This window comes from Theropithecus gelada, chromosome 20, assembly GCF_003255815.1.
Source record: "Theropithecus gelada isolate Dixy chromosome 20, Tgel_1.0, whole genome shotgun sequence".
In the NCBI taxonomy this organism is placed as follows: domain Eukaryota; kingdom Metazoa; phylum Chordata; class Mammalia; order Primates; family Cercopithecidae; genus Theropithecus; species Theropithecus gelada.
In genome coordinates this window covers 4,228,771-4,251,208 of record NC_037688.1, presented here as the reverse complement: position 1 = coordinate 4,251,208, position 22,438 = coordinate 4,228,771, and the positions used below count along the sequence as shown (strand labels likewise).

Sequence of the window (22,438 nt, the reverse complement as noted above, 5' to 3'; positions counted from 1 at the left end):
GTGTTGGCTGTCAGGCCAGCAGGGGCTCAGTAGCGTCCTCCCGGCTCCATCAGCATCCCCAACCTGGGCACCTCGCTGGTGCCGCCCAACTTTTCATCTTCAAAGCCCTTTTTCTACTGCAGTTGCTTTTCCCAGAAGCCGCATATTTATCCCAGGGAAGGACGCTGATTGGTCATGGCTGAAGCATATGTCCACTCCTGGGCCAATCCCTCTGCCCCGGGTAATGAGATGCTATGATTGGTTATGTCTGCATCCGGTGCACCAAAAGGAGAGGTGCTGGGCAGTCCCAAACAACAGCTGTTATAATCCACTACAGCCCGGATTGCAAGATCACGGGAACTTTCCTCTTTCATAGTTCCATAGGGTTGGACTCAGGAGACTTGGTTGGTCTCAGGAGACTAAAAGGGGAGTAGGGTTTTCTGTGTTTCTTCTTGTTAACTTAGGACTAGGATTTCTTTAGGGATTGAGGGTCAGCTTCAGTTCTAGGTAGAGATGGCTCATTCAATGTATGCATCACCTGGCATGTTAGTGAAGCTTTGAGAGTAAACAAAAAGTAAGAAGATTAAAAGAATATGTAAACTCAAAACAAAAACAAAAAAAAAAAAAAAGAGAAAGGAAATAAAATATGTAAAACTTGGAAGTTGAAAAGCACATGGACAAGTGGAAACTGACTTGGTTCTCCCTACTGCTGGCTTAGGAGTCAGTTTTTTCTGTCTGTTGGGAAGGGCCAGGCGCAGGAATTGGCACTTTCAGTTACTTCTGGAAGTAGAGGTAAAGGTGAGATTTGAAAAAGCAGAAAATCGGATGGGCATGGTGGCTCAGGCCTGTAATCCCAACACTTTGGGAGGCCGAAGGGGGTGGATCACCTGAGGTCAGGAGTTTGAGACCAGCCTGGCCAACATGATGAAACCCTGTCTCTACTAAAAATACAAAATAATAGCCAGGCGTGGTGGCAGACGCCTGTGATCCCAGCTAATCAGGAGGCTGAGGCAGGAGAATCGCTTGAACCTGGGTGGCAGAGGTTGCAGTGAGCTGAGATCGAGCCACTGCACTCTAGCCTGGGCAACAAGAATGCAACTCCGTCTCAAAAAAAAAAAAAAAAAAGAAAAAAAAGAGAAAGTCTCTGGCCTGGTAAACACTAGGTATAGTAGGCCACAGGAGTGCTGTACTGAAAACAGGGGTTATGTGAATGGCTCCTAGTTTTCTTCTCTCATTTTTCTTTCTTTTTTTTTTTTTCTCTTTTTTGTTAGACAGGGTCTCATCCTGTCACCCAGGCTAGAGTGCAGTGGTGCCATCTTCGCTCATTGCAACCTCCGCCTCCCGGGTTCAAACGATTCTCCTGTCTCAGCCTCCTGAGAAGCTGGGACTACGGGTGCCTGCCACCACACCCGGCTAATTTTTGTAGAGACTGGGTTCCTCCATGTTGCCCAGTCTGGTCTCAAACTCCTGAGCTCAAGTGATCCGCCTGCCTTGGCCTCCCACAGTGCAGGGATTACAGGTGTGAGCCATGGCGCCTGATCCCTAGTTTTCTTCTCATGCTCAGCTTCCAGGATGCCAACCGCCAGGTCTGTATTCTATGGGCAGAGGTTTGTAGAAATGTGTTTTAGGTCTCCCTTCGTGGTCGTTTCCCCAGAGATACTGTACAAATACTGGATGTTTCTAAAGTGAATGCCCAATGATTGACCTCTGGTAAAGCTCACAGTTGCTAAGCATCAGGGGATTGAGCCTCCAATCAGTGTGTTAGTGTCCTGACCTTTTAAATAGAGCAGACCGCTCAGGATCCCCAGACAGCTGAGGAATGCCTCTAATATGACAGAGATGAGTGCAACCCAGCATCTCCTCTGTCTTTCCTTCAGCAGTGCGGACCCCGGGGTCAGTCTCAACCGAGGTGGCCAGGCCGGACTGCCACGACAGTGGCTGCCTAGGGGCGGAACCAGCCGCTGGGCCCCATCCTGGTGGCTCTGGGCACAAGCCAGGGGAGTGGGCACAGGCGAGCGCCAGAAGCTGCAGCGGGAGGGTCCGCTGGCTGGGCAGGGAGTGGTGCTCTGCCAACTCTGAGGTCCCCAGGTCTGAGCTCAGCAGCCTTCGCTGGCGCCCAAGCTGCAGCCGTGATTTGCATGGAGCTCTGCCCGCCAGAGAGTGTCCTCATGGGGGTTTCCCCAGGCGAGGCCTTCAGCATCTCAAGGTTCTCTAACTGCTGTAACCTCAGTCATGTGTTCCCACGTGGGAACGCTGTCTTCACACGTGACTAGGGCTAGAGTAGCTGGAACTTCAGGATGCCTTCCCCTCCCAGGGAATGTCCTGAAAACTCTGCCAACTCCCACTGACGTGGGGCGGGAACGCAGGGCTGGTAACAAGCTGTCATCAACACGTGAGCCATGCACATGCGCGCTGAGAACGGTTGGCCAGCCGTAGGTTGTGCGCACGCGCAGTGACGAGCTGTCAGAGGTGCGCATGCGCAGTCGGGCTTACGGGCTTACGCTTCGCGCGGCCTGGCTGCTTGGCTTCGCTTGTTACTGGCTCTGACTTTGGAAGCCGCGGAGTTTCCTGGTTGGAGGTGGTGGCTAACCAGAGTGGCTTGGTCTTATTGGGCCCCTGAGGCTGTGATAGGCGGACTGGTGCTGAGGTGTCTCTGATAGCCTCCGCCATGAAGGGGCCCTGCGGCTCCTTCACCTGCTGGCGGAGGTGCAGGGGGGACGATGTCGAGGACGATGACAGCCCCTTCACCCAGCGCGGGTACAACATCCGAGAGAAACACCTGGGTAAGCTCCACAGAGCTGCCAGCCGGGGTGAAGTCTCCAAGGTGGAGCGCATCCTTTCGCGCGGGAACGCTGACTTGGATGAGAGAGACAAGAAAAAGAGGTGACAGGAGCTGGGGCTGGGGGCGGGGGCTGGGAGGAGGCGGGGGTGCGGGAGAAGCGCCCCCTTTTTGACGGGGGGATGCGGGGTAGGGGGTGAGCCCTCCTGATCCCGGGGTCCTGGCTTTCCTGCCCCCGCAGGCTCCACAGCACCTGGCATGGGGAAACCTTGGAGGGATTAATTAAGTCTATACAACACTTTATCTTTAATGGACACATTTCAAAACATTTTTTTTTGTTTTTATGAGACGGAGTTTCGCTCTTTTTGCCCAGGCTGGAGTGCAGTGGCGCGATCTTGGCTCACTGCCACCTCTGCCTCCCGGGTTCAGGCAATTCTCCTGTCTGAACATCCTGAGCAGCTGGGATTGTAGGTGCACGCTACCACGACCGGCTAATTTTTGTATTTTTAGTAGAAACGGGGTTTCACCATGTTGGCCAGGCTGGTCTCCAACTCCTGACCTCAGATGATCCGCTCGCATCGGCCTCCCAGAGTGCTGGGATTACAGGCGTGAGCCACTGCTCCCGGCCAACATGATGTTATATACTCTATAGACAGGTGCATAAGGAGAGCAATAATTCCCATGACATTTCAATTTCTGGACTAAAAATTCTTCAGATTATATCTAATATTATATATATGTATATAAATTTATATATATATTTATATAAATGTACACCTATGTAAATACGTTCTTTACTGAAGAACCTTAGAAGGAAACTTTGAAGTGGGAAGTCGTTCCTGTTCTTCAGTAGGAAGATTCATTTTTCTCAAGATGTGAGCTCTTTGTGTATCAACTTCACATAAACCAAATAAAAATATCAAAGTTTTAATATTTTAAGGTTAAACTTGTCTGTGTTTTACTGTTGTGATGACATGAAAATGTTTTTTTGTAATGAGGTGAGAAAGACTGGCCTTTCTATATATCAAAATGTGCTATTAATTTCCACAAATTGTTTATTAACAGCTGAAAAGACAGGTAAATGAATGAAACAGAATAGAAGATCTAGAATTGCCCAAATATATGTAAGAATTTAGAGCTTGATAATGTTGACATTTTAGATTAGTAGGAAGGGTGAATTATTCATAAATGAAATGCCTGCTGTTTGGAGAAAACTAACTAGATTTTTATGTCGCAAAAATAAGTTCCCGATGAAATATAGATCAAACATTTTAAGTATACAAAATAAGGAAAGTACCAGAAGAAGACACACATGCCTATTTATACAGATACATTTTTATGTTGATAAAGACCTTCTTAAGAACTTCACAAGCAAGCATTCTGAAGGTTGATTTAGCAAAATAAAACTTAAAACACTTTGTAAATAAGAAAAAAAGACAACCCACTTGCAAAATATTTACAACACATACATATAATACACACACATGTAATACATACACATCAGGTGAACAATGTATCTTCATATCTTCAACAATAAAATAATTCTAAATTTGGGCAAAATACTTTTTTTGTACATCCATAAGTGACATAGGAAAAAACATTTAGTGTTCCTTGCAAGAGAAGTAATTCATGTTAAAAAAGAAATAAAATACTGTTTCCTATCCACAAAGTTTGTGAAGATGAAGACAGTGGTACTTACACGGCTGCTTAAAGTTTAAGTTGCTGATGACTTTTCAGATAGAGAATTTGGTGATAAGCACCACATTTAAAAAACATATATGCCCTTCACTCATCAATTCCATTATACTGAAATATTTGTAAAAAATAGAGATACATCCAATTTGTTTTTCTCAGTACTGCTTAAAACCTCAATGTATTAAGAAGAACCCATATGGTGGATTTTAGAACTAAATTTCAGTGCATCCATAGGATGGAATAGTAGCTGTTGAAGGTGTGACTAGATACAGACTTATTTTGACATGTGAAGATGTACTTTGCTATAGCAATTGAGAAAAAATTATTTTGAATGTACATACACATAGACTATGCTCTTGTTTTAGCTGAAAATGTGTACCAAATATGAATACATTTATTTCTGGGCATTTGTACTATAAGTAACTTTTTTTTCTTGTCTGTGATTTCTGCAATGAGCATGTATAAAAGTTACAGTAAAGGTTTATTATTAATGAAATAATCCTTGGGAAAAGAAGAATACACAAAACTTGCCTAGATAAAAATAATTTCTCACTTTCTGTTATTTTATTTTTGTGGTTTGGTCTCTTCCAACCACAAAAACCATTTTTGTGGTTTTAGCCTCTTAAAAGAGGCAACTTTTGGAGAAGGGGGAATCCTTTTATCTGTGCTTAAAGGTTTTATTATGAATACATTTTTATTACATACATATATTTTTATTATATATAGATTTACTACATATATGCAAAAAATAGATTAAAAATTTTAGTTTAGTTGTGTCCTTATGAAAATAAAAAATAGCAAACATAAGTGAGTATTACTATTACAAAAGTATTGCTTTATTTTATGGGAGTTTTCTGTAAACACGTTGAACTCCCCAACTGTAATTTTCCATTGCTTTTTTAAATAAAAATAATTTTTTTTGAGACAGGCTCTCACCCAGGCTGGAGTGCAGTGGCACGATTATGGTTCACTGCAGCCTTGACCTCCTGTGCTCAAGTGATCCTCTCCTCAGCCTCTGAGTAGCTGGGACTGCTGGTGTGTGCAACATGCCTGGCTAATTTTTGTACTTTTTGTAGAGACAGGGTGTCGCCATGTTGTCCATGCTGGTCGTAAACTCCTGGGCCCAAATAATCCTCCTACCTTGGCCTCCCAAAGAGCTGCAATTACAGACATGAGGCACCATGCACAGCCTTCATTCTTTCAATCAATTTATCCATCAAACAGAAGCTGGACACCTGTTATGTAGTATACATATTCTACTATCTTTCAGGACCCTTTCATCCTTAAAAACTTCATATTTACCTGCCTAGCTTGAACAAGCTGAGAGATTTAAAATTGGAGTATTAGAACTTAATCTCAATTGAAGTTTTTCCTTCTTCCTTTAAGCATTTCTGAAGGTGGAAAATAGCAAAATAGAATTTTGTTGTTGTTGTTGTTGTTTTTTTTTTTTTAGACCGAGTCTCCGTTGCCCAGGCTGGAGTGCAGTGGCACAATCTTGGCTGATCTTGGCTCACTGCAACCTCCGCCATCTGGGTTCAAGTGATTCTCTTGCCTCAGCCTCCTGAGTAGCTGGGATTACAGGCATACGCCACCATACCTGGCTAATTTTTGTATTTTTAGAAAAGACAGGACTTCACCATGTTGTCCAGGTTGGTTTTGAACTGCTGACCTCAGGTGATCTGCCTGCCTCGGCTTCCCAAAGTGCTGGGATTACAGGTGTGAGCCATTGTGTCTGGCCGCAAAATATAACTTTTAACTACTCTTTTGAAAGTTTATAACAGTCTTAAATGTGAATATTAATCATTGAAAGTGCCTGATTTACATCCATTCTATAAATCTAAATAGAAAATAAAATAAGTCATATGCTTTCATTTGAATTCTGAATTTCTTTTGGCTTAAAGTGTTTTTTTTTTTTGAAAATCAAAGTAAGAATGAGTTTGTTTTAAACATTTGTTGTCATCTTTATTTTCAGTCCTCTTGTTCCATGGTACTTTTAAGAACTAAAATTTATTTAAATGACATTTATATGACTAGAACGGCCCTACATGTGTTGTATATACCATTTCCACTTATTGCAAGGCACCATGGATTCTGTGATGCCCCATCATTTTATGTCTCAATAAGAGAATTATTTAAATGTTGCCAATTTTAGTTGTAATAAATCAAAAATTGTAAATGGGATTCCAAAGTCAGAGATGTTAAAATATGAGCAAGTGAGCAATTTAGAATGATCGAAATACAATGTTACCTCTAATCGTTAAACATACCTCAAAGAAGATATAATTGTATCATTTTACTTAACTAAAATCTTGTCTTTGTTAAGCAGTAGTATTAGTAATAATTGTAATATCTAACAAATACGGAACTGTTATTTGTGCTAAGAACTGTCTAAATACTTTGTACAGAGTCTCATGCAAGCATCACAATAGTGTCCTGTGAAACAGCCAGTATTTTTAACCCCATTTTATTAATGAGGAAATTGAGGCAAAAAAGGCTAAGCAGTAAGTGGGAAGTGACAGAGTTTGAAGTAGGATTCCAGTCCAAGTTGAACTGAATCCAAAGGCCAAGGTCTTTCTATTGAAATAGGCTGCTCTTTCATTAATGTAGTGAGTAATAAGAGAGAGTAAAAAGTGTGATTTCTTCACAAAATATTAAATGTTTGTTTGGAAGGCAGAGAAATCACATGCTGCTCAATGTTTATAATTACATAGATGATTTTATGTTTTCAGATGATTTTATGATTTTATGTTTTCTGATAGTTTCCTAAAAATGTCGTCTCCCTCTCATAGGACTGCTCTGCATTTGGCCTGTGCCAACGGCCATCCAGAAGTGGTAGCTCTTCTGGTGGACAGAGGATGTCAACTTAATGTCTTTGACAACAAAAACAGGACAGCTCTGCTAAAGGTACAGAGTAGTCAACGATTTCAGCATGAGATGGATTTGATACAAATACATAGAATAAAATAAAATAAAATTCATCTCGTTTAAACAGAACTCATTGGTGAAACTTGTGGAATGCTTATTTTGAACTCCTAGAATTTACAATCTATTGCTTGGTCTAATACTGACAGGCAGTACAATGCCAGGAAGAGGAATGTGCGACTATTTTGCTAGAAGTCGGTGCCGACCCAGACCTTCCAGATGTCTATGGCAATACTACCTTACACTATGCCGTCTACAATGAGGATATACCAATGACAAAAAAACTGCTTTTACACCATGCTGATATTGAATCAGCAAACAAGGTATAGATCAACCAACTTTGATTTCAAAATATTTGAAATGCATTTGTTTTAACATTGACTTACGTACAGGTCAGTTTTCCATATTTGGAAGCTCAAGCAAAACCTGCATAAAAATATTTGGAAATAACTTAATTATAAAATGTTACTTTAAATATTGATACTTTTAAAGAGGCATTAGAGGGTACATCTTTTTAAATGTATTTATGGTAAAATTTTTGAAAACACTGAATTTGTAAAAGGTAATACTTTTAAATTTTTTCTTTCAAGTTTTTTTTTTCTTTTTCTAATTACCCTGGAAAGTAAAATTTGCTCTTGAAATAGGCTTTATCTTAAAATGCCAAGAAAACTAACACATTTTAAATAAAAGAAATCTTGATGCTGTTGATAAATTCCTACATAGGGTAATATATATGAAAATGATTTAACTCTCAGTGGCAGGGCTTAAAAGGGAAAAATGGAAAGGAAAAGGAAAATGGAAAGGAGAGCAACCAGAAATATGCAGGCCAATTTGGAAATTAGGTACTTGAGGGAAAATACCAAGAAGAATTTTTTTGTTGTTGTTTGCTTTTTGTTTGTTTGTTTGTTTCCAGTTTATGTCTAGACAATATTCTTTTCAGTTTTGGGGATAATAGTTTTCAGTTTGGGAGAGAGTTAATGAGTTGCACACTCGTTTAGAGATCAATTTTAGGAGGACTGTGAGGAAACCGGATTGGCTCTGAATAGGTGGTGATGAAGTGGGAAACCCTCAAGTAATTAACTGACTTATCCTATGCTGGAAGAAACAGCCACTTAGATAAATGTCTAAACTCTGCTCTCAAATCTAGACTGTCTTGAGGGGAAGGTGGAAGATAAGGAGCTTATAAATAGCAAAGTCAAGTTGGATTTTGAGTTTACTAGTCCCTATTCTATTCCTACCCAAACAAATTATATGCAGTTTTTAGTAAATGTAAAAGAGAGAGTAAAAACTCTCAGTAAATGCAAAACAGAGAGTGAAACTTCTCTTTTACTCTTTCCTCTTTTTGGCCAAATCCTCAAAGATGAAGGTAATTGGTCATGTGGTGAGAAATGATGGAAGTAATTGTCAATTGCACTAGTTCTCAGCTAGAACTGTGCATCACCGTAACCTAGGGAAATATAAAAAATTCTACAAAGCTAACCTCTCCTCTGATGATTTTGATATAGTAAATCTAATAAAGCCTAGACATATATGTTTAAAAATATTTCCTTGGAGCCAGGCATGGTGAAACATGGCTACAGTCCCAGCTACTCAGGAGGCTGAGGTGGGGCTATTGCTTGAGCCCAGGAGTTTGAGTCTAGCCTGGGCAACACAGTAAGACCCCGTCTCTGACTAAATAACAGCAAATTCCTCAAAATTCTGATACATGCCTGGTTAAGAATCACTGAATAGATAAATATAATATGTAAATTACCATCTCCAAAAACTCTTCTAGAGTTAAGAAATCTCTAGAAGAGTTGGAGTTTGATAGGTACTACTTCCTTTAAATCTCTCCTTTTCAATAATATTAGCCCATTTTTCTTTACCTTTGTGGTTGGGAAGCTAAAAGAAATATTATTGGCAATATCTATCAGCTTACAAAATAACACCTTTTCCTTCCCACTATTAATTATTTACTGACATTCAGAGGGTCTTTATACATTTGCTATGGGTAGTCTTTCTTTTTTAAAATGGTTTTGAGACAGGATCTTGCTCTGTCACCTAGGCTGGAGTGCAGTGGCACAATCACAGCTCACTGCAGCCTCAACCTCCTGGAACTCAAGTGATCCTCCTACCTCAGCCTCCTGAGAAGCTGAGACTACAGACATGCACCATCATGCCCAGCCAATTTTTAAACTTTTTGTACATACAGCGTTTCACTATATTGCCCAGGCTGGTCTCAATCTCTGGGCTGCTTCAAGCAGTCCTTCTGCCTCAGCTTCCAAAAGTACTGGGATTACAGGCATGAGCTAGTGCACTCAGCCTGGGCAGTATTTCACTAAATGGAGGGTAACCCCTTCAGGACTTCACATCTCTTTGTTACCATTCAGGTGATTAGTCCAATAAATCTTTATTACAAGTGGAGTTTCCTCAATTAGAATTGTAGCAAATTCTAAACCTTTTGTTGTTGTTGAAGCTGCATTATGGGCTACATCAGTATGTCTGTTCATAGAATTTTGGCATAATCAGGATGACAGTTTTAAACTCTGAAAACCATGAAATTACTAAGAGTACAGATATAAATTCTTTTTTCTTTTTTGAGATGGAGTTTCGCTCTTGTCGCCCAGGCTGGAGTGCAGTGGCACGATCTTGGCTCACTGCAACCCCTGCCTCCCGGGTTCAAGAGATTCTCCTGCCTCAGCCTCCTGAATAGCTGGGATTGCAGGCGCCTGCCACCATGCCCGGCTAATTTTTTGTATTTTCAGTAGAAACAGGGTTTCACCATGTTGGACAGGCTGGTCTTGAATTCCTGCCCTCAGGTGATCTGCCCGCCTCGGCCTCCCAAAGTGGTGGGATTACAGGCGTCGGCCACGACGCTCGGCCGTAAATTCTTTTAATCATTTAGTTTCAACATTCCTATGAACTAAATATCTATTTGGCTAACAATCTCAGAAAACTACTTACTAATAGATTTTAAACAAATAAATGCTAGAAAAATTATTGAAGTGTGTGGTATGAGTCTTAGTAGCAAATTTTATTACATGTTGGGGACTGTTTTTTTGGTAAAACGTCCAAAACTAAAGAAAGAAAATATTTTACATGCAAACATTTGCTTTCTGCACAACCATTTGGCAACACATCCATGGCAAGTTTAAAAATGCAGGCGCTACAGTCTAATTGTGGTCCATAGGTATGTTTCACTTGTCTTCGTAAATTATGTCAACATGTAAAATTGCGGAGACTCATATACAAATCTGGATTTTAGGTTTCTCTTAAGAATCAAATCTGGTGTCCCTTCCTACATCACTGTTCGGTCTGATGTGCAGAGGTTACCCCTTTCTATGAGGCCTGTGTTCTCCAGTTTGCTGTGGTGTCCACCGAGGTACCTCACTTAGGTCACCCCCTTTGCCCTTGTAAGCATTTGACAACTCTCGTCTTACAGTATATTTTGATAAAGATGTCAAGGCTTTCAAGACAGTTTCTATTTGTTTATAATATATAACCTATATTTTATATGAATCCCTTAGCACCAGAGTTGAATTTTAAAATTTAGAAGTTTTAAAAAAACCTGCTAAATTCTATATTCTTTTTATTTATGGTAAATATTCTTTGTATTTAACTCTTATTTTTTATATTTGCCATCACCACCTTTGCATTAGCATGCCTTTAAGCATTTCTAGGTTATTCCTGGCTGTAACTGGATGTGTTACCCATATGGTAGAGTAAACATTCTTTGCAATGCAGCTTAAGAAACACTTGTCTAGACGCAATAATTTAGATCATTAATAAAAACCCTTGAAGCTTTTACTAATATGTCTTAAGATTTGGGAATACAGAGATAAAAGATAAAGCCACTGCCCTCAAGAAGCTCTTGGTTTACATGGAAAACAATAAAATCATTACAATATACTATGCTAAGTGCTGTGACAGAAGCAAAGACTATTGGAACTCATGTTGAAGTGAGTTTTGGAGATGACCAGAGTTCATGTGGTGAGGCGGAGGAGGAGGGGTTTTTCCAAGGGAAGGAACAGCACACAGGAAAGCAAAGAATAATAAAAAGGAAGGGACTTACTTACTTACATAAATATAAGGTTTCCAGTTCAGTTGAGAAATATGTAATGTTGTGAATTATCAGTTACTCTTGCTGTTTTACAGGATGAACTCACACCAGTTTTGCTAGCTGTGAATGAACAAAAACAGCAAATGGTAGATTTTTTAAGAAAGCAAAAAGAAAATTTAAGTGCAGCTAAGTTTGAAAGGTACAGTAATTAGTTCTTTTTTTAAAACATGACTGATATTCCACAATGATAACAGTCTCTATAGTTAGAAATATTAGATTAATAAGAAGATTAACTTGTAATTATTGTGATATAGTAAAAGATATCAACACAAATCATCTGTTAAATAGAAAAACAATTATTTGGGCTGGGCAACATAGAGAACAGTATGTAGTAGGATTCATCTTCTCTTATTATATTGACTGGGGTTTGTTATTTGTAATGTGATGTTTTTGGTCATGTGACCTGACCAAAGTGTTTTTATATTGGTTTTATTAGTTGTATGAAGTGTGGATTTTAACTTTAATATACTTTAAGATTTAATAAATATTGAACTTCTTAACCCTTTTAGAGTAGTTTTTAACCTCTGCTTCTTACAAGCTCTTCCTTTAAACATGCTGTGTTAGACATAAATAGGAGTTGAAAATCATTTGTTCTTCTAGATGACTCTTTAAGTTGCTTTCTTTGAAAAATAGTGGCCGGGCGCGGTGGCTCAAGCCTGTAATCCCAGCACTCTGGGAGGCCGAGGCGGGCGGATCACGAGGTCAGGAGATCGAGACCATCCTGGCTAACACGGTGAAACCTCGTCTCTACTAAAAAAAATACAAAAAACTAGCCGGGCGAGGTGGCGGGCGCCTGTAGTCCCAGCTATTTGGGAGGCTGAGGCAGGAGAATGGCGTAAACCCGGGAGGCCGAGCTCGCAGTGAGCTGAGATCCGGCCACTGCACTCCAGCCCGGGCGACAGAGCGAGACTCCGTCTCAAAAAAAAAAAAAAAAAAAAAAAAAGAAAAATAGTAATGTTAAGCTACCCCTACGTGGCTGTTAATTGCTATTACCAGATACTGTGGATTCATTAGCTTTTTTCTATTTTATTTCTAGTGTATTTTGATGTTTTAATTTAATTTTATTTATTTTTTTAGGCAGAGTCTCACTCTGTCGCCCAGGCTGGAGTGCAGTGGTGCGATCTCAGCTCACTGTAACCTCCACCTCCAGGGTTCAAGGGATTCTCCTGCTTTAGCCTCCTGAGTAGCTGGGACTACAGGTGTGTGCCACCATGCCCAGCTAATTTTTTGTATTTTTAATAGAGATGGGGTTTTACCATGTTAGCAAGGATGGTCTTGAACTCCTGACCTCAGGTGATCCACCCACCTCGGGCTCCCAAAGTGCTGGCATTACAGGCGTGAGCCACCGCACCTGACCCTGATGTTTTTATTTATAATTGCTATGGGCAGAGGAAGAAAATACAGCTTTAAATGAGTAGCTTTTTTTTTTCTAATGAAGACAAGCCATAGGTGGGTGAAAAAGAGAAAAGAGCTAGGCTTTAGATTCACACAAGACTGGGTTTAAGTCCTAGCTTTCTCACTTGCTAGGTGTGTGACCTGGGAACATTACTTATCACCAAATATGTTTTTCTATATGAAAAGGAGGATAACAATACATCCTTCAAGGGTGGTTGTGTGGAAGAAAGATTTTATATGTATATGTATATATAGCATTTAATTCAGTGCCTAGCACATGTATATGGGCATCATTAACTGACACTGCTATGATTATTATTATTACTACCATTAGTATTAGTATTGTTGTTTTCTGCCTGCAGACGGCTCTTACTTATCTGACCCCAGCTGATTTTGAATTACAATGTATCTGTCTTTAAATCTTTGCCTACATTAGATAAGTGATCTCAGCAAAGTTTCTTGCTCATCAAAGGACTTTAAGTTAGCAACTTCTATGATGTAATACCCTAATGGGACAAGAGGCTTTTTTTTTTTTTAAAGCATTGGTGGTAATTTATGAAGATGAACACTTGAGCACCCAAGATGCTTATGTTTGTTAGTACATGTAAATGTTTAATTCTACATGGACAGGCAAAATATTAAATTGGTAAAGGATACCAAATTAGCTTTTTAAATAACTTTCTTAAAGTTCCTAAGAAAGAATTTATCTCTCTGGTTTTAAAACAGCCCTCGTTCTTGTTGTACATTGTGAATCAGCAAGTATAGTCAGTATTCTTCAGCAAAATGCTGATGTGTTTTCCCAAGATATATCTAGATGGGCTGCAGAAAATTATGCCATTTTTAGTCCTTTTAGTAGGCAAGTTTTTACATTAGAAAGCTAGTTTACACTAAATTGAGGTTTAAAATAATTATGGTTCTTGTATCCTATACACCAGGTGAGATTTTATAGTTTAATTCAGGTTGTTTTGGAGTGACAGTGAGTTAGTCCACTTTATCAACCAGAAATCAGGCAAAAGGCTGGACTGGTTAGAAATATCAATGGGTGCAGAATTCTTTATCTGAGGACTTTTGAGATCTTAGAGATCCCAACATTGTCCCTTTTACTCCAAGTATAGCCACATGCACAGGATAAAAATAATGCCACATCTCTCATTTCTCTAATTAATTATTTGGGTGTTGAAATGTTCAGTTTAGCAGAAAATCTCGTACTATCTTTTGAGGGCTATCTCCTAGTCCCTCCTCCTTTAATTTTTCAAGAACCTAAGGGGTTTCTAAGTCCAAGAAGGATAAAATGACACTCTTTTACCAGTCAGAAGGAAGGGAAGAAAAGGACATTCTAATCATTCTGCTGTTTCCATTGATTCTTTTCCTGAATTATTGCCATTAAAAGGGGTTCTGCTGTCTGTTAATGCTTGACTTTTCCCACCAGGATTCGCTTACTAATTCAGAGCCCTCAGTTTTCATGGTGATTCATACATAGACTTCATAGCTATAACTTTTTTAGTCCACATACGTATATGCTCAGCCATTGTTCCCAAAGCACCAGCATCCTGCTCTGACAGCTGGGCATCCTAGCTTTAGCCACACACATAGTGAGAAAATTGACCAACCTTCCCCCACACTCAAAACCTTATGTGGAGCCCACATCTTAGCCTAGACTTAGCTGAGGCCTTCATGGTAAGTTATCCTTTGAGGCCCTTGTTTGTCTTTTCTCTATTAAATGTTAGTTGAGATTGTTCTAAACTGTCAAAGAGATTAAATAATGTTACAGAAAGAGAACAGTGTTTTTTTACTCCATTGTTACCAGATCTGTACTCTGAGGTTCCTTTATATGCTGGTTAGCGTATTTTCTTAGGGAGTGGAAGGTTCTATATTATCCTTCCTCAGAGCAGTGGCGCCAATTTTTCTGTTTTCTTTTTTGTTTTTTTTTTCAATTTGTGGTTTTATCTTCAAGTGATCTGATTTCCATAATAATGAAAATCTCCCAAGTTACTTGCATTTCTTTCTTTCTTTCTTTCTTTTTGTGAGATGGAGTCTTGCTCTGTTGCCCTGGCTGGAGTGCAATGGTGTGATCTTGGCTCACTGCAACCTCTGCCTCCCGGGTTCAAGCAATTCTCTCACCTCAGCTTCCCAAGTAGCTGGGATTACAGGCGTGTGCCACCACACCTGGATAATTTTTGTATTTTTAGTAGAGACGAGGTTTCACCACGTTTGCCAGGCTGGTCTCGAACTCCTGACCTCAGGTGATCCACCTGCCTCAGCCTTCCAAAGTGCTGGGATTACAGGCATGAGCCACCGTGCTGGGCCTAATTACTTGCAATTCTACCTCAAGTTTTAAAAATATTTTCATATTCTACCTCACAGGAAGCCATTCAATAGAATTATCTGAATCTCAAGTATGTTTATTGGGTTTATCAGAGCTAAGTCTCATCCATGACTCATGAGTATTCACGTGTAAAGCAGGGTTTTGTGCTTGCTTCAGCAGCACACATAGTAACACTGGAATAATGCAGAGAAAGAAGTTAGCATTGCTCCTGCATAAGGCTGACACACAAATTCATGAAGTGGTTCGTATTTTGTGCAGTCCCTGGAAGGTCATTTCACAATTTTCTGACTAGCTCCAAGGAAACAGCATGAGTCAAAGCAAAATGGTTGGCACTTAATATTGAAATTGTGATTTTCACTACAAAAATATTCACATACAGTGATCTATGGAATGAGAATGGAGCTGAGTAAAACACGGGATACTGTGTGCAAATATATTGTTAGTATGTATCTCAGAAATGAGAAAATGTCAACTTGCATCTACTTCATGGAACTTACAAAAAGAGTTTTATCTTTTATGTCAATTGGAGGTGAACATGGAGATTAAGCATCATTCTAACAAAGATCTACTGGTTCAGAGTTTGAGTCTGTGAAGAAGGGATAGTAGTCTAAGGCAGGTCTTGATATCTATTAGTTTTTTGCCTTTGGTATGACTGATGAGCTCAGTAACAGACAATTATGCTATCTAATTTAGTGAGATAATAGGTTTATAAATGTAGTTACAAACCATGAAATATACGAGATGCCCTAAATTATAAGCCACAAAGAGTAGAACACCTAATAAACAAAATTAGGACTCAATAACATTTCGCAAATACCACAACGTTTCAATATTAGAACCTACAAAAAATACACATTGGATTTTATTTGCAGTTCTAAGATAGTTTCACCAATAATAAAGTTCAAGAACAAATTATTTCATTGGTTCACTATTTTTCTGAGCATTCAAAATATGTTATCTCACTAAATTTTTATAACAACCTAGTAAAATAAGACAGCAAAATTCTCACTTTTTAGAAGAACACATTGAACCTAACAAAAGCAACTTATCCAAGAACTAGTAGCTTTTGGTTATGGAGCTAGGGCTTATTCTGAGTTAAGACACTTTCCATTATGTCAGGCTAATGCAAGTTAATTTACTGAACTATACTGCCTTCAGTTCATGAGTACTTCATGTTATTTTTTTTCTTCTTTAATTAGAAGCTTAAAGAGAAGTCTGTAGAGCTTACAAATTAGAAGTGTATGGGATAATTAAAATTCTAAAATTAACACTGATATCATTTGAAATACTCTAAGAATTTAATATTTTTGGTAATTATTTTTATATCAGTTTTTAAATAGTAATTTTACTTATTACGTTTTTAGATATAGCATTCACCAACTAATGTCTGAATACAAAGAAAACGAGACACCTAGAAATCCTCAAAATAGCAATCCAGGTAAGACTTCTGGTAGTAAATTACTCTTGGTGGTCTTACCATAGATTAACAAATAAGAGTTAGGAAGTTTTAATCACCAAAGAGTAGTTTAAAAGCTTACTATGTAAATTGCATATATACATATACCCACACACATATATATATATACACACACACACATATACACATATATGTGTGTGTTTTAAATTTCTTCTTAGTAGGTTAGATTTCAGAATTATTTAAAAAGTTATGTGTAGATAATTCATAATCTCAAACAGTATTATCTGAAAGGAATCGTTTCTTTAATCGTAGTCCCTAAAATCTTATATTTTTTGTATAAATAAGAAAAAGGATTTTTAAGTTAGTATGTGGTATGTTTTATTTATAGTCTCATTATAGCAAACTGGATGTGTTATGAAATTGGAGCTTCTATTTAATTTTTAAAATAAATGGTTTTCATTGCTGGGCATGGTGTGGCCCATGCCTGTAATCCTAGCACTTTGGGAGGCCGAGGCGGGCTGATCTCCTGAGGTCGAGAGTTCGAGACCAGCCTGACCAACATGGAGAAACCCTGTCTCTGCTAACAATACAAAGTTAGCCACGCATGGTGGCGCATGTCTGTAATCCCAGCTACGCGGGAGGCTAAGGCAGGAGAATCGCTTGAACCTGGGAGGTGGAGGTTACTGTGAGCCGAGATCATGCCATTGCACTCCAGCCTGGGCAGCAAGAGCAAAGCTCCATCTCAAAAAAAAAAAAAAAAAAAAAGGCTTTTATTTAGTAAATAAATGTCAATTACAGTTGACCTTTGAACAACATAGGATTTAGCAGTACTGACCCCGTGTGCAGCTGAAAACCTGTGTGTAACTTTTGATTCCCTCCAAAATTAGCTACTACTAATAGATGACTATTGACCAGGAGCCTTATTCATAACATAAACAGTCAGCGAAGACATTTGGTATGTTATGTGTGTTACTATACTCTATTCTTACAAGAAAGCAAGCTAGAGAAAAATGGTTATTAAGAAAATCATAAGGAATAAAAATATATGTACTATTTATTATGTGGAAGTGGAAGTGGGTCATCCTCATGGTCTCCAACTTGAGTAGGCTGAGGAGAAGAAGAAAGGAGATTGGTTTTGCTGTCTCAGGTGGCAGAGGTAGAAGAAAATCTGCATATAATTAGACTGCTGCAAGTTAAACTCCTGTTGTTCAAAGGTCAACTGTATTACATAGTGATTTATGTCACTAAAAAAAGTAACTTTTTAAAACTGGGACCTCAACAATACCTTTCTGGTACCATAAACAAATGTCAATAAGAACTATAAAACTTATCCAGTGTACACTAATACTAATAGAAAATTATTTTTTAAAGATACCAAGTGTAGAAGTCAGAAAAGCAATTTCTTGTTGAAAAGCACAGGTCATGTTTCATATTCTTATACCAACACGGTCTCACTTATTGACTTCATTCTTCCTAATTTGAAATTGAATGAGATACATTTACTTCCTTAGAACAAGATCAGTTCTTCTCTCCACTAGTTAATTGTCACGATAACAGTAATTTTGTTAGAACAAAATACTCTTTTACCAGTAGCCAAAAGGTTATTGTAATGAATACCCAAATAGTCCAACTCTAGGCTCAACAAATTATAATAAAAGTATAAAAGTGCTTCTCAATAACAAAAATGCTACTATGCTACCTAAATGTGACACCAAATACATTATACAGTCTGAACTGTGTGAGGACACTTTTAATTTAGTACATACCAATTGAAGAACTTTTACAAGTTAGATTTTGCAAGCTACAGGTGACAAACACGTAGTCTTGGTCTTTAAGGTGCTCATAATAGACTGCAGCTGTCCTTATTTCATATCAGTGTGTTTTTTCAATATTTTTTTTTTTTTTTTTTTTTTTTGGAGACAGAGTCTTGCACTGTCACCCAGGCTGGAGTACAGTGGCACCATCTTGGCTCACTGCAACCTCTGCCTTTTGGATTCAAGCAATTCTCCCTGCCTCAGCCTCCCGAGGAGCTGGGATTATAGGCGCCCACTGCCATGCCCAGCTAATTTTTTTTTGTATTTCTAGTAGAGATGGGGTTTTACCATGTTGACCAGATGTCTTGAACTCCTGACCTCAGGTGATTCACCTACCTCGGCCTACCAAAGTGTTGGGATTACAGGTGTGAGCCACTGCAGCTGGCCAATAATTTTCAAAAAAAATTTTTTTATTCATTTATACACTTGTCTATTTAATGAATAAACTATCAAGAGTGTTTTAGGGAGTAAGCTTCTTTTTTTTTCATGTTACAGAATACAAACATTTAAAAATACAGTCAGGGGCTGGGTGTGGTGGCTGAGGCCTGTAATCCCAGCACTTTGGGAGGCCGAGGTGGGCGGATCACCTGAGGTCAGGAGTTGGAGACCAGCCTGGTCAACATGGCGAAACCCTGTCTCTACTAAAAATACAAAAATTAGCCGGATGTGGTGGTACACGCCTGTAATCCCAGCTACTTGGGAGGCTGAGGCAGGAGAATTGCTTGAATCCAGGAGACGGAGGTTGCAGTGAGCCGAGATCACACCACTGTATTCCAGCCTGGGCAACAGAGAGAGACTCTGCCTCAAACAAAACAAAACAAAACAAAACAAAACAAAACAAAACAAAACAAAACAGTCAGGGCTGGGCATGGTCACACATACCTATAATCCCAACACTTTGGGAGGCTGAGGCAAAATGATTGCTTGAGCCTAGGAATTTGAGACCAGTTTGAGTAACACAGTGAGACCTCAACTCTACTAAAAATAAAAATCAAGAAATGAAAAAGTTAGTTGGGCATTGTGGCATGCATATGTAGTCCCAGCTAATTGGGAAGCTGCACTCCAGCCTGGGCAATGGAGCAAGACCATCTCAAAAAACAAAACAAAAACAAAACAGTCAGGAGCTTGTTATGATCATTTTCATTTATATTATTTGCTACTTCATTCAGTGCCTACTACTATGTGCTGGATGCTGTCTGGAAGTGTGTAATGATCATTTATCATGTTAAATATGTGCCAGACATTTGAAGTATGTGGTGAGGAATGAAAGCTGTCAAAAAGTGGGTAGGATTTTAGGTAAGCATGCAGAAGGGGTAGAACTTTTCTAGGTAAAGAGGCAGAAGAATGATGTGGGCAGAAGGAACATTTAACAAGTTTGTATGTTTGGCAGAAGGAACATCTAACAAGATGGCGTGCTTGGGAGAAGGAGCAGCAGGTGCAAAAGGTAAGACGCTTGAGTGAACTTTGCAGGGTTTATGAGCAGTTCTTTTTTGCTGTTGCAAAATCTGAGATGGGAGTGGTTGGGAATGAGGGAAAAACCTAGGTAAGGCAAGCTCATGGTGGACAAAATATTTTTAATACTTTATAGTGTTAAACTGAGTAGATCTTATCCTGCAGGCTATGGGAAATTTACCAGGTAGAGTGCTTTGGGCTGCAAATACTAAAGGACCTAACTAACATTGACTGAAACAACAGGAAGCAGAGTTGCTTTGGTGGGTGGTTCAGTGATAACACTGGGTCCCACTTGGTGTCCCTTTTTCAGCTGTGCTGTCAGTAGTGTTTTGTACATGTCTCCTTTCATGGCTGGCTAATTAGCAAGAGCTCCAAACATCATGTTCTCATAACACAATTTCTGAAGGCTGGAAGGGCTGCTTTTCTTCTCATGTTTCTTTGAAATAGGGAGAAAACTCAGAAGTGTGCAGTGGGCTTCCTTTCACATTTTATTGGCTTTGTTACACCACATGCTCATTCCTAAACCAGGCACTGGGAAAACAAATGTAATGACTATGATTAAATTAGAATAGTCATTTCTCTTGTTGGGGATGGGGAGGCGTATTAGGATGATAAATATTCAAACAGACTTGTAGTTCTCCAGCAAGAAAGAATAAGGAATGGTCATTGGGTAGGGAGGCAGCAATGTTTTCTGTAGGAATTCATTATGGAATTGTGAGCAGAAAAGTCACAAGATTAGATCTGAGTATTAGGACATTCTGATTATGGTATTCATAAGCTTTTAATGTAAAGAACCAGGTGGGAAATATTTCAGGCCATGTGGTCTCTGCCGTATCTACTCAACCCTGCCATGGTAGTGTGAAAGCAGTCATACATAATATGTAAGCGAAAGGCAGGACTGAGCTCCCATAAAACTTTATTTACAAAACTGGGTTTTGTAAATAAGGCTGGGTTGGGCCTGCGGCCTGCATTTGGATGACTCCTCATATGGAGGATAGATGGAAAATACCATATAAAGAGACTGGAAGACAAAGGAAGCTTTTACAGTAGCCAAAGCTATAGCTTCCTTGTCACCAATCCTTGGACTAGCATCAATCCATTATGTGGTTTTCACCCATCCATGGTGAAATAAATGATGTTAGAAAGCTACTTAGTAATTTTAAAATGTTGATCTTTCTCTTGGTTTTTGCCTTTTTAATTTGTTTTGCTTGTTTTTTTATTTAAGAAATAATATTACTAGTTGGTAGTCTGTAAAAGCCAGTAGTTAAGAACCAGTGGTAGTGGAAATACAAAGCAGAGGCAGAGAAGAGATAGAGACAATATGAGTTAGTGATTATTGGATGTACAAATTTAGGGCACAGAGAGAAATCTCAGATGATTTATAGGTTGTGAACTAGCTTTTAACCTGGACATGAGGAAGGAGTAGGAGATTTGCAGGTGAATGGAGAAGAGCAGCAGATCAGCAGGAATGACTAACCTCATTCTGTGCATGTGGAGTTAAATGGAATATTCATGTGGGGTATTTTCAGTAGGTAATTGGATTTTAGGCATTTCTAGCTGGAGGTAGAACTCAGGTTGGAGATGCAGACTTGGAATAATGTAGGCAAAGTCATAGATCTGAATGAGCTTGTCCATGATAGGAAAGACATGGAATAATCAGAAGGCCAGTGACAAGATCCTGGGAATATCAACATTTACCAGAGGAAAAGAAGTTAGTAAAGAAGCCTGAGCAGTGGCTAGAGAAAAATTGGAGAGGTTATCAGAGGATGGGGTGTTGCAAAAATTTTAAAATGTGAGAATTTCAAGGAGGGGGAATATAAATTCTAACAAGTAAGATTACTAAAAAGTAAGTTAAATTAATATTTTAAAAGCTCTTTGGTGGTACTCTCTTCAAAAGAACACTTTTAGAGTTGTAAGGTCTATTATTTAGGTACATGGTACTTCTGGTGTTCAAGTATGGAAGAATACACCTACCACCATCCTACCTAATGTTTTTGTAACTGCATCAGCTACCTACACAGAGTCAGGCCTAGATGGTGAGTTCCTGTGCCAACATTTTCCCAGAATTTTTAGAACCTAAGGATCCACATGAGGAAAAATGTAATCTTTCTTATCTGGTTTTTGGGGAAACGCTTGTTTTGTACTCAAACCCTTGATAAGCTCTTCTAGATGTGTTCCCAAACAAAAATCTGACAGCAACAACTGGAAGCCATTATCAGATACTCATATCCTTCCTCTAACATGGAATCAAAATACAGCCATGCTTTGACAAAATTTTAAGTTTTGATCAGAAATAGTTTACAGATCAGCAGTTTGAATTTCTTTTGATTTAAATATTTTATTGCAGAACACTAAAGTAATATCACAGAAACATATGAAGTGATATGCTATATAGAGTAGTTCTCAGTATTTTTGGAATTCTGGTGACATCAGTAGGGAAGTCAGTACCTGACTCTATTTATTAGTGCAGTCTCCTTTTCATCTGCCCTCTTGTGATATCTCTGCTTTCACTGCTTCCCTTTGAACTTCATCCCTAAAGAAAGTACTATTAGAACACATT

General features: G+C 39.0%; 1 protein-coding gene and 1 non-coding gene across 2 annotated transcripts in view; both read left to right on the top strand.

Annotated features, from left to right (window-relative positions):
- The first annotated feature begins 2,647 nt into the window (after positions 1 to 2,647).
- LOC112614688 (putative ankyrin repeat domain-containing protein 26-like protein) overlaps positions 2,648 to 22,438 on the top strand; it is a 40,138-nt gene continuing 20,347 nt past the window's right edge. Inside the window, exons 1-6 of the mRNA XM_025371390.1 lie at positions 2,648 to 2,862; positions 7,243 to 7,357; positions 7,525 to 7,698; positions 11,510 to 11,613; positions 16,566 to 16,633; positions 19,817 to 19,870. Of these exons, the coding sequence (XP_025227175.1) occupies positions 2,648 to 2,862; positions 7,243 to 7,357; positions 7,525 to 7,698; positions 11,510 to 11,613; positions 16,566 to 16,633; positions 19,817 to 19,870 (730 nt within the window). The remainder of the gene's footprint in view (positions 2,863 to 7,242; positions 7,358 to 7,524; positions 7,699 to 11,509; positions 11,614 to 16,565; positions 16,634 to 19,816; positions 19,871 to 22,438) is intronic.
- On the top strand, positions 15,339 to 15,448 carry LOC112614942. Its single transcript, XR_003117235.1, has one exon. It is a non-coding gene; the product is annotated as a U6 spliceosomal RNA (small nuclear RNA).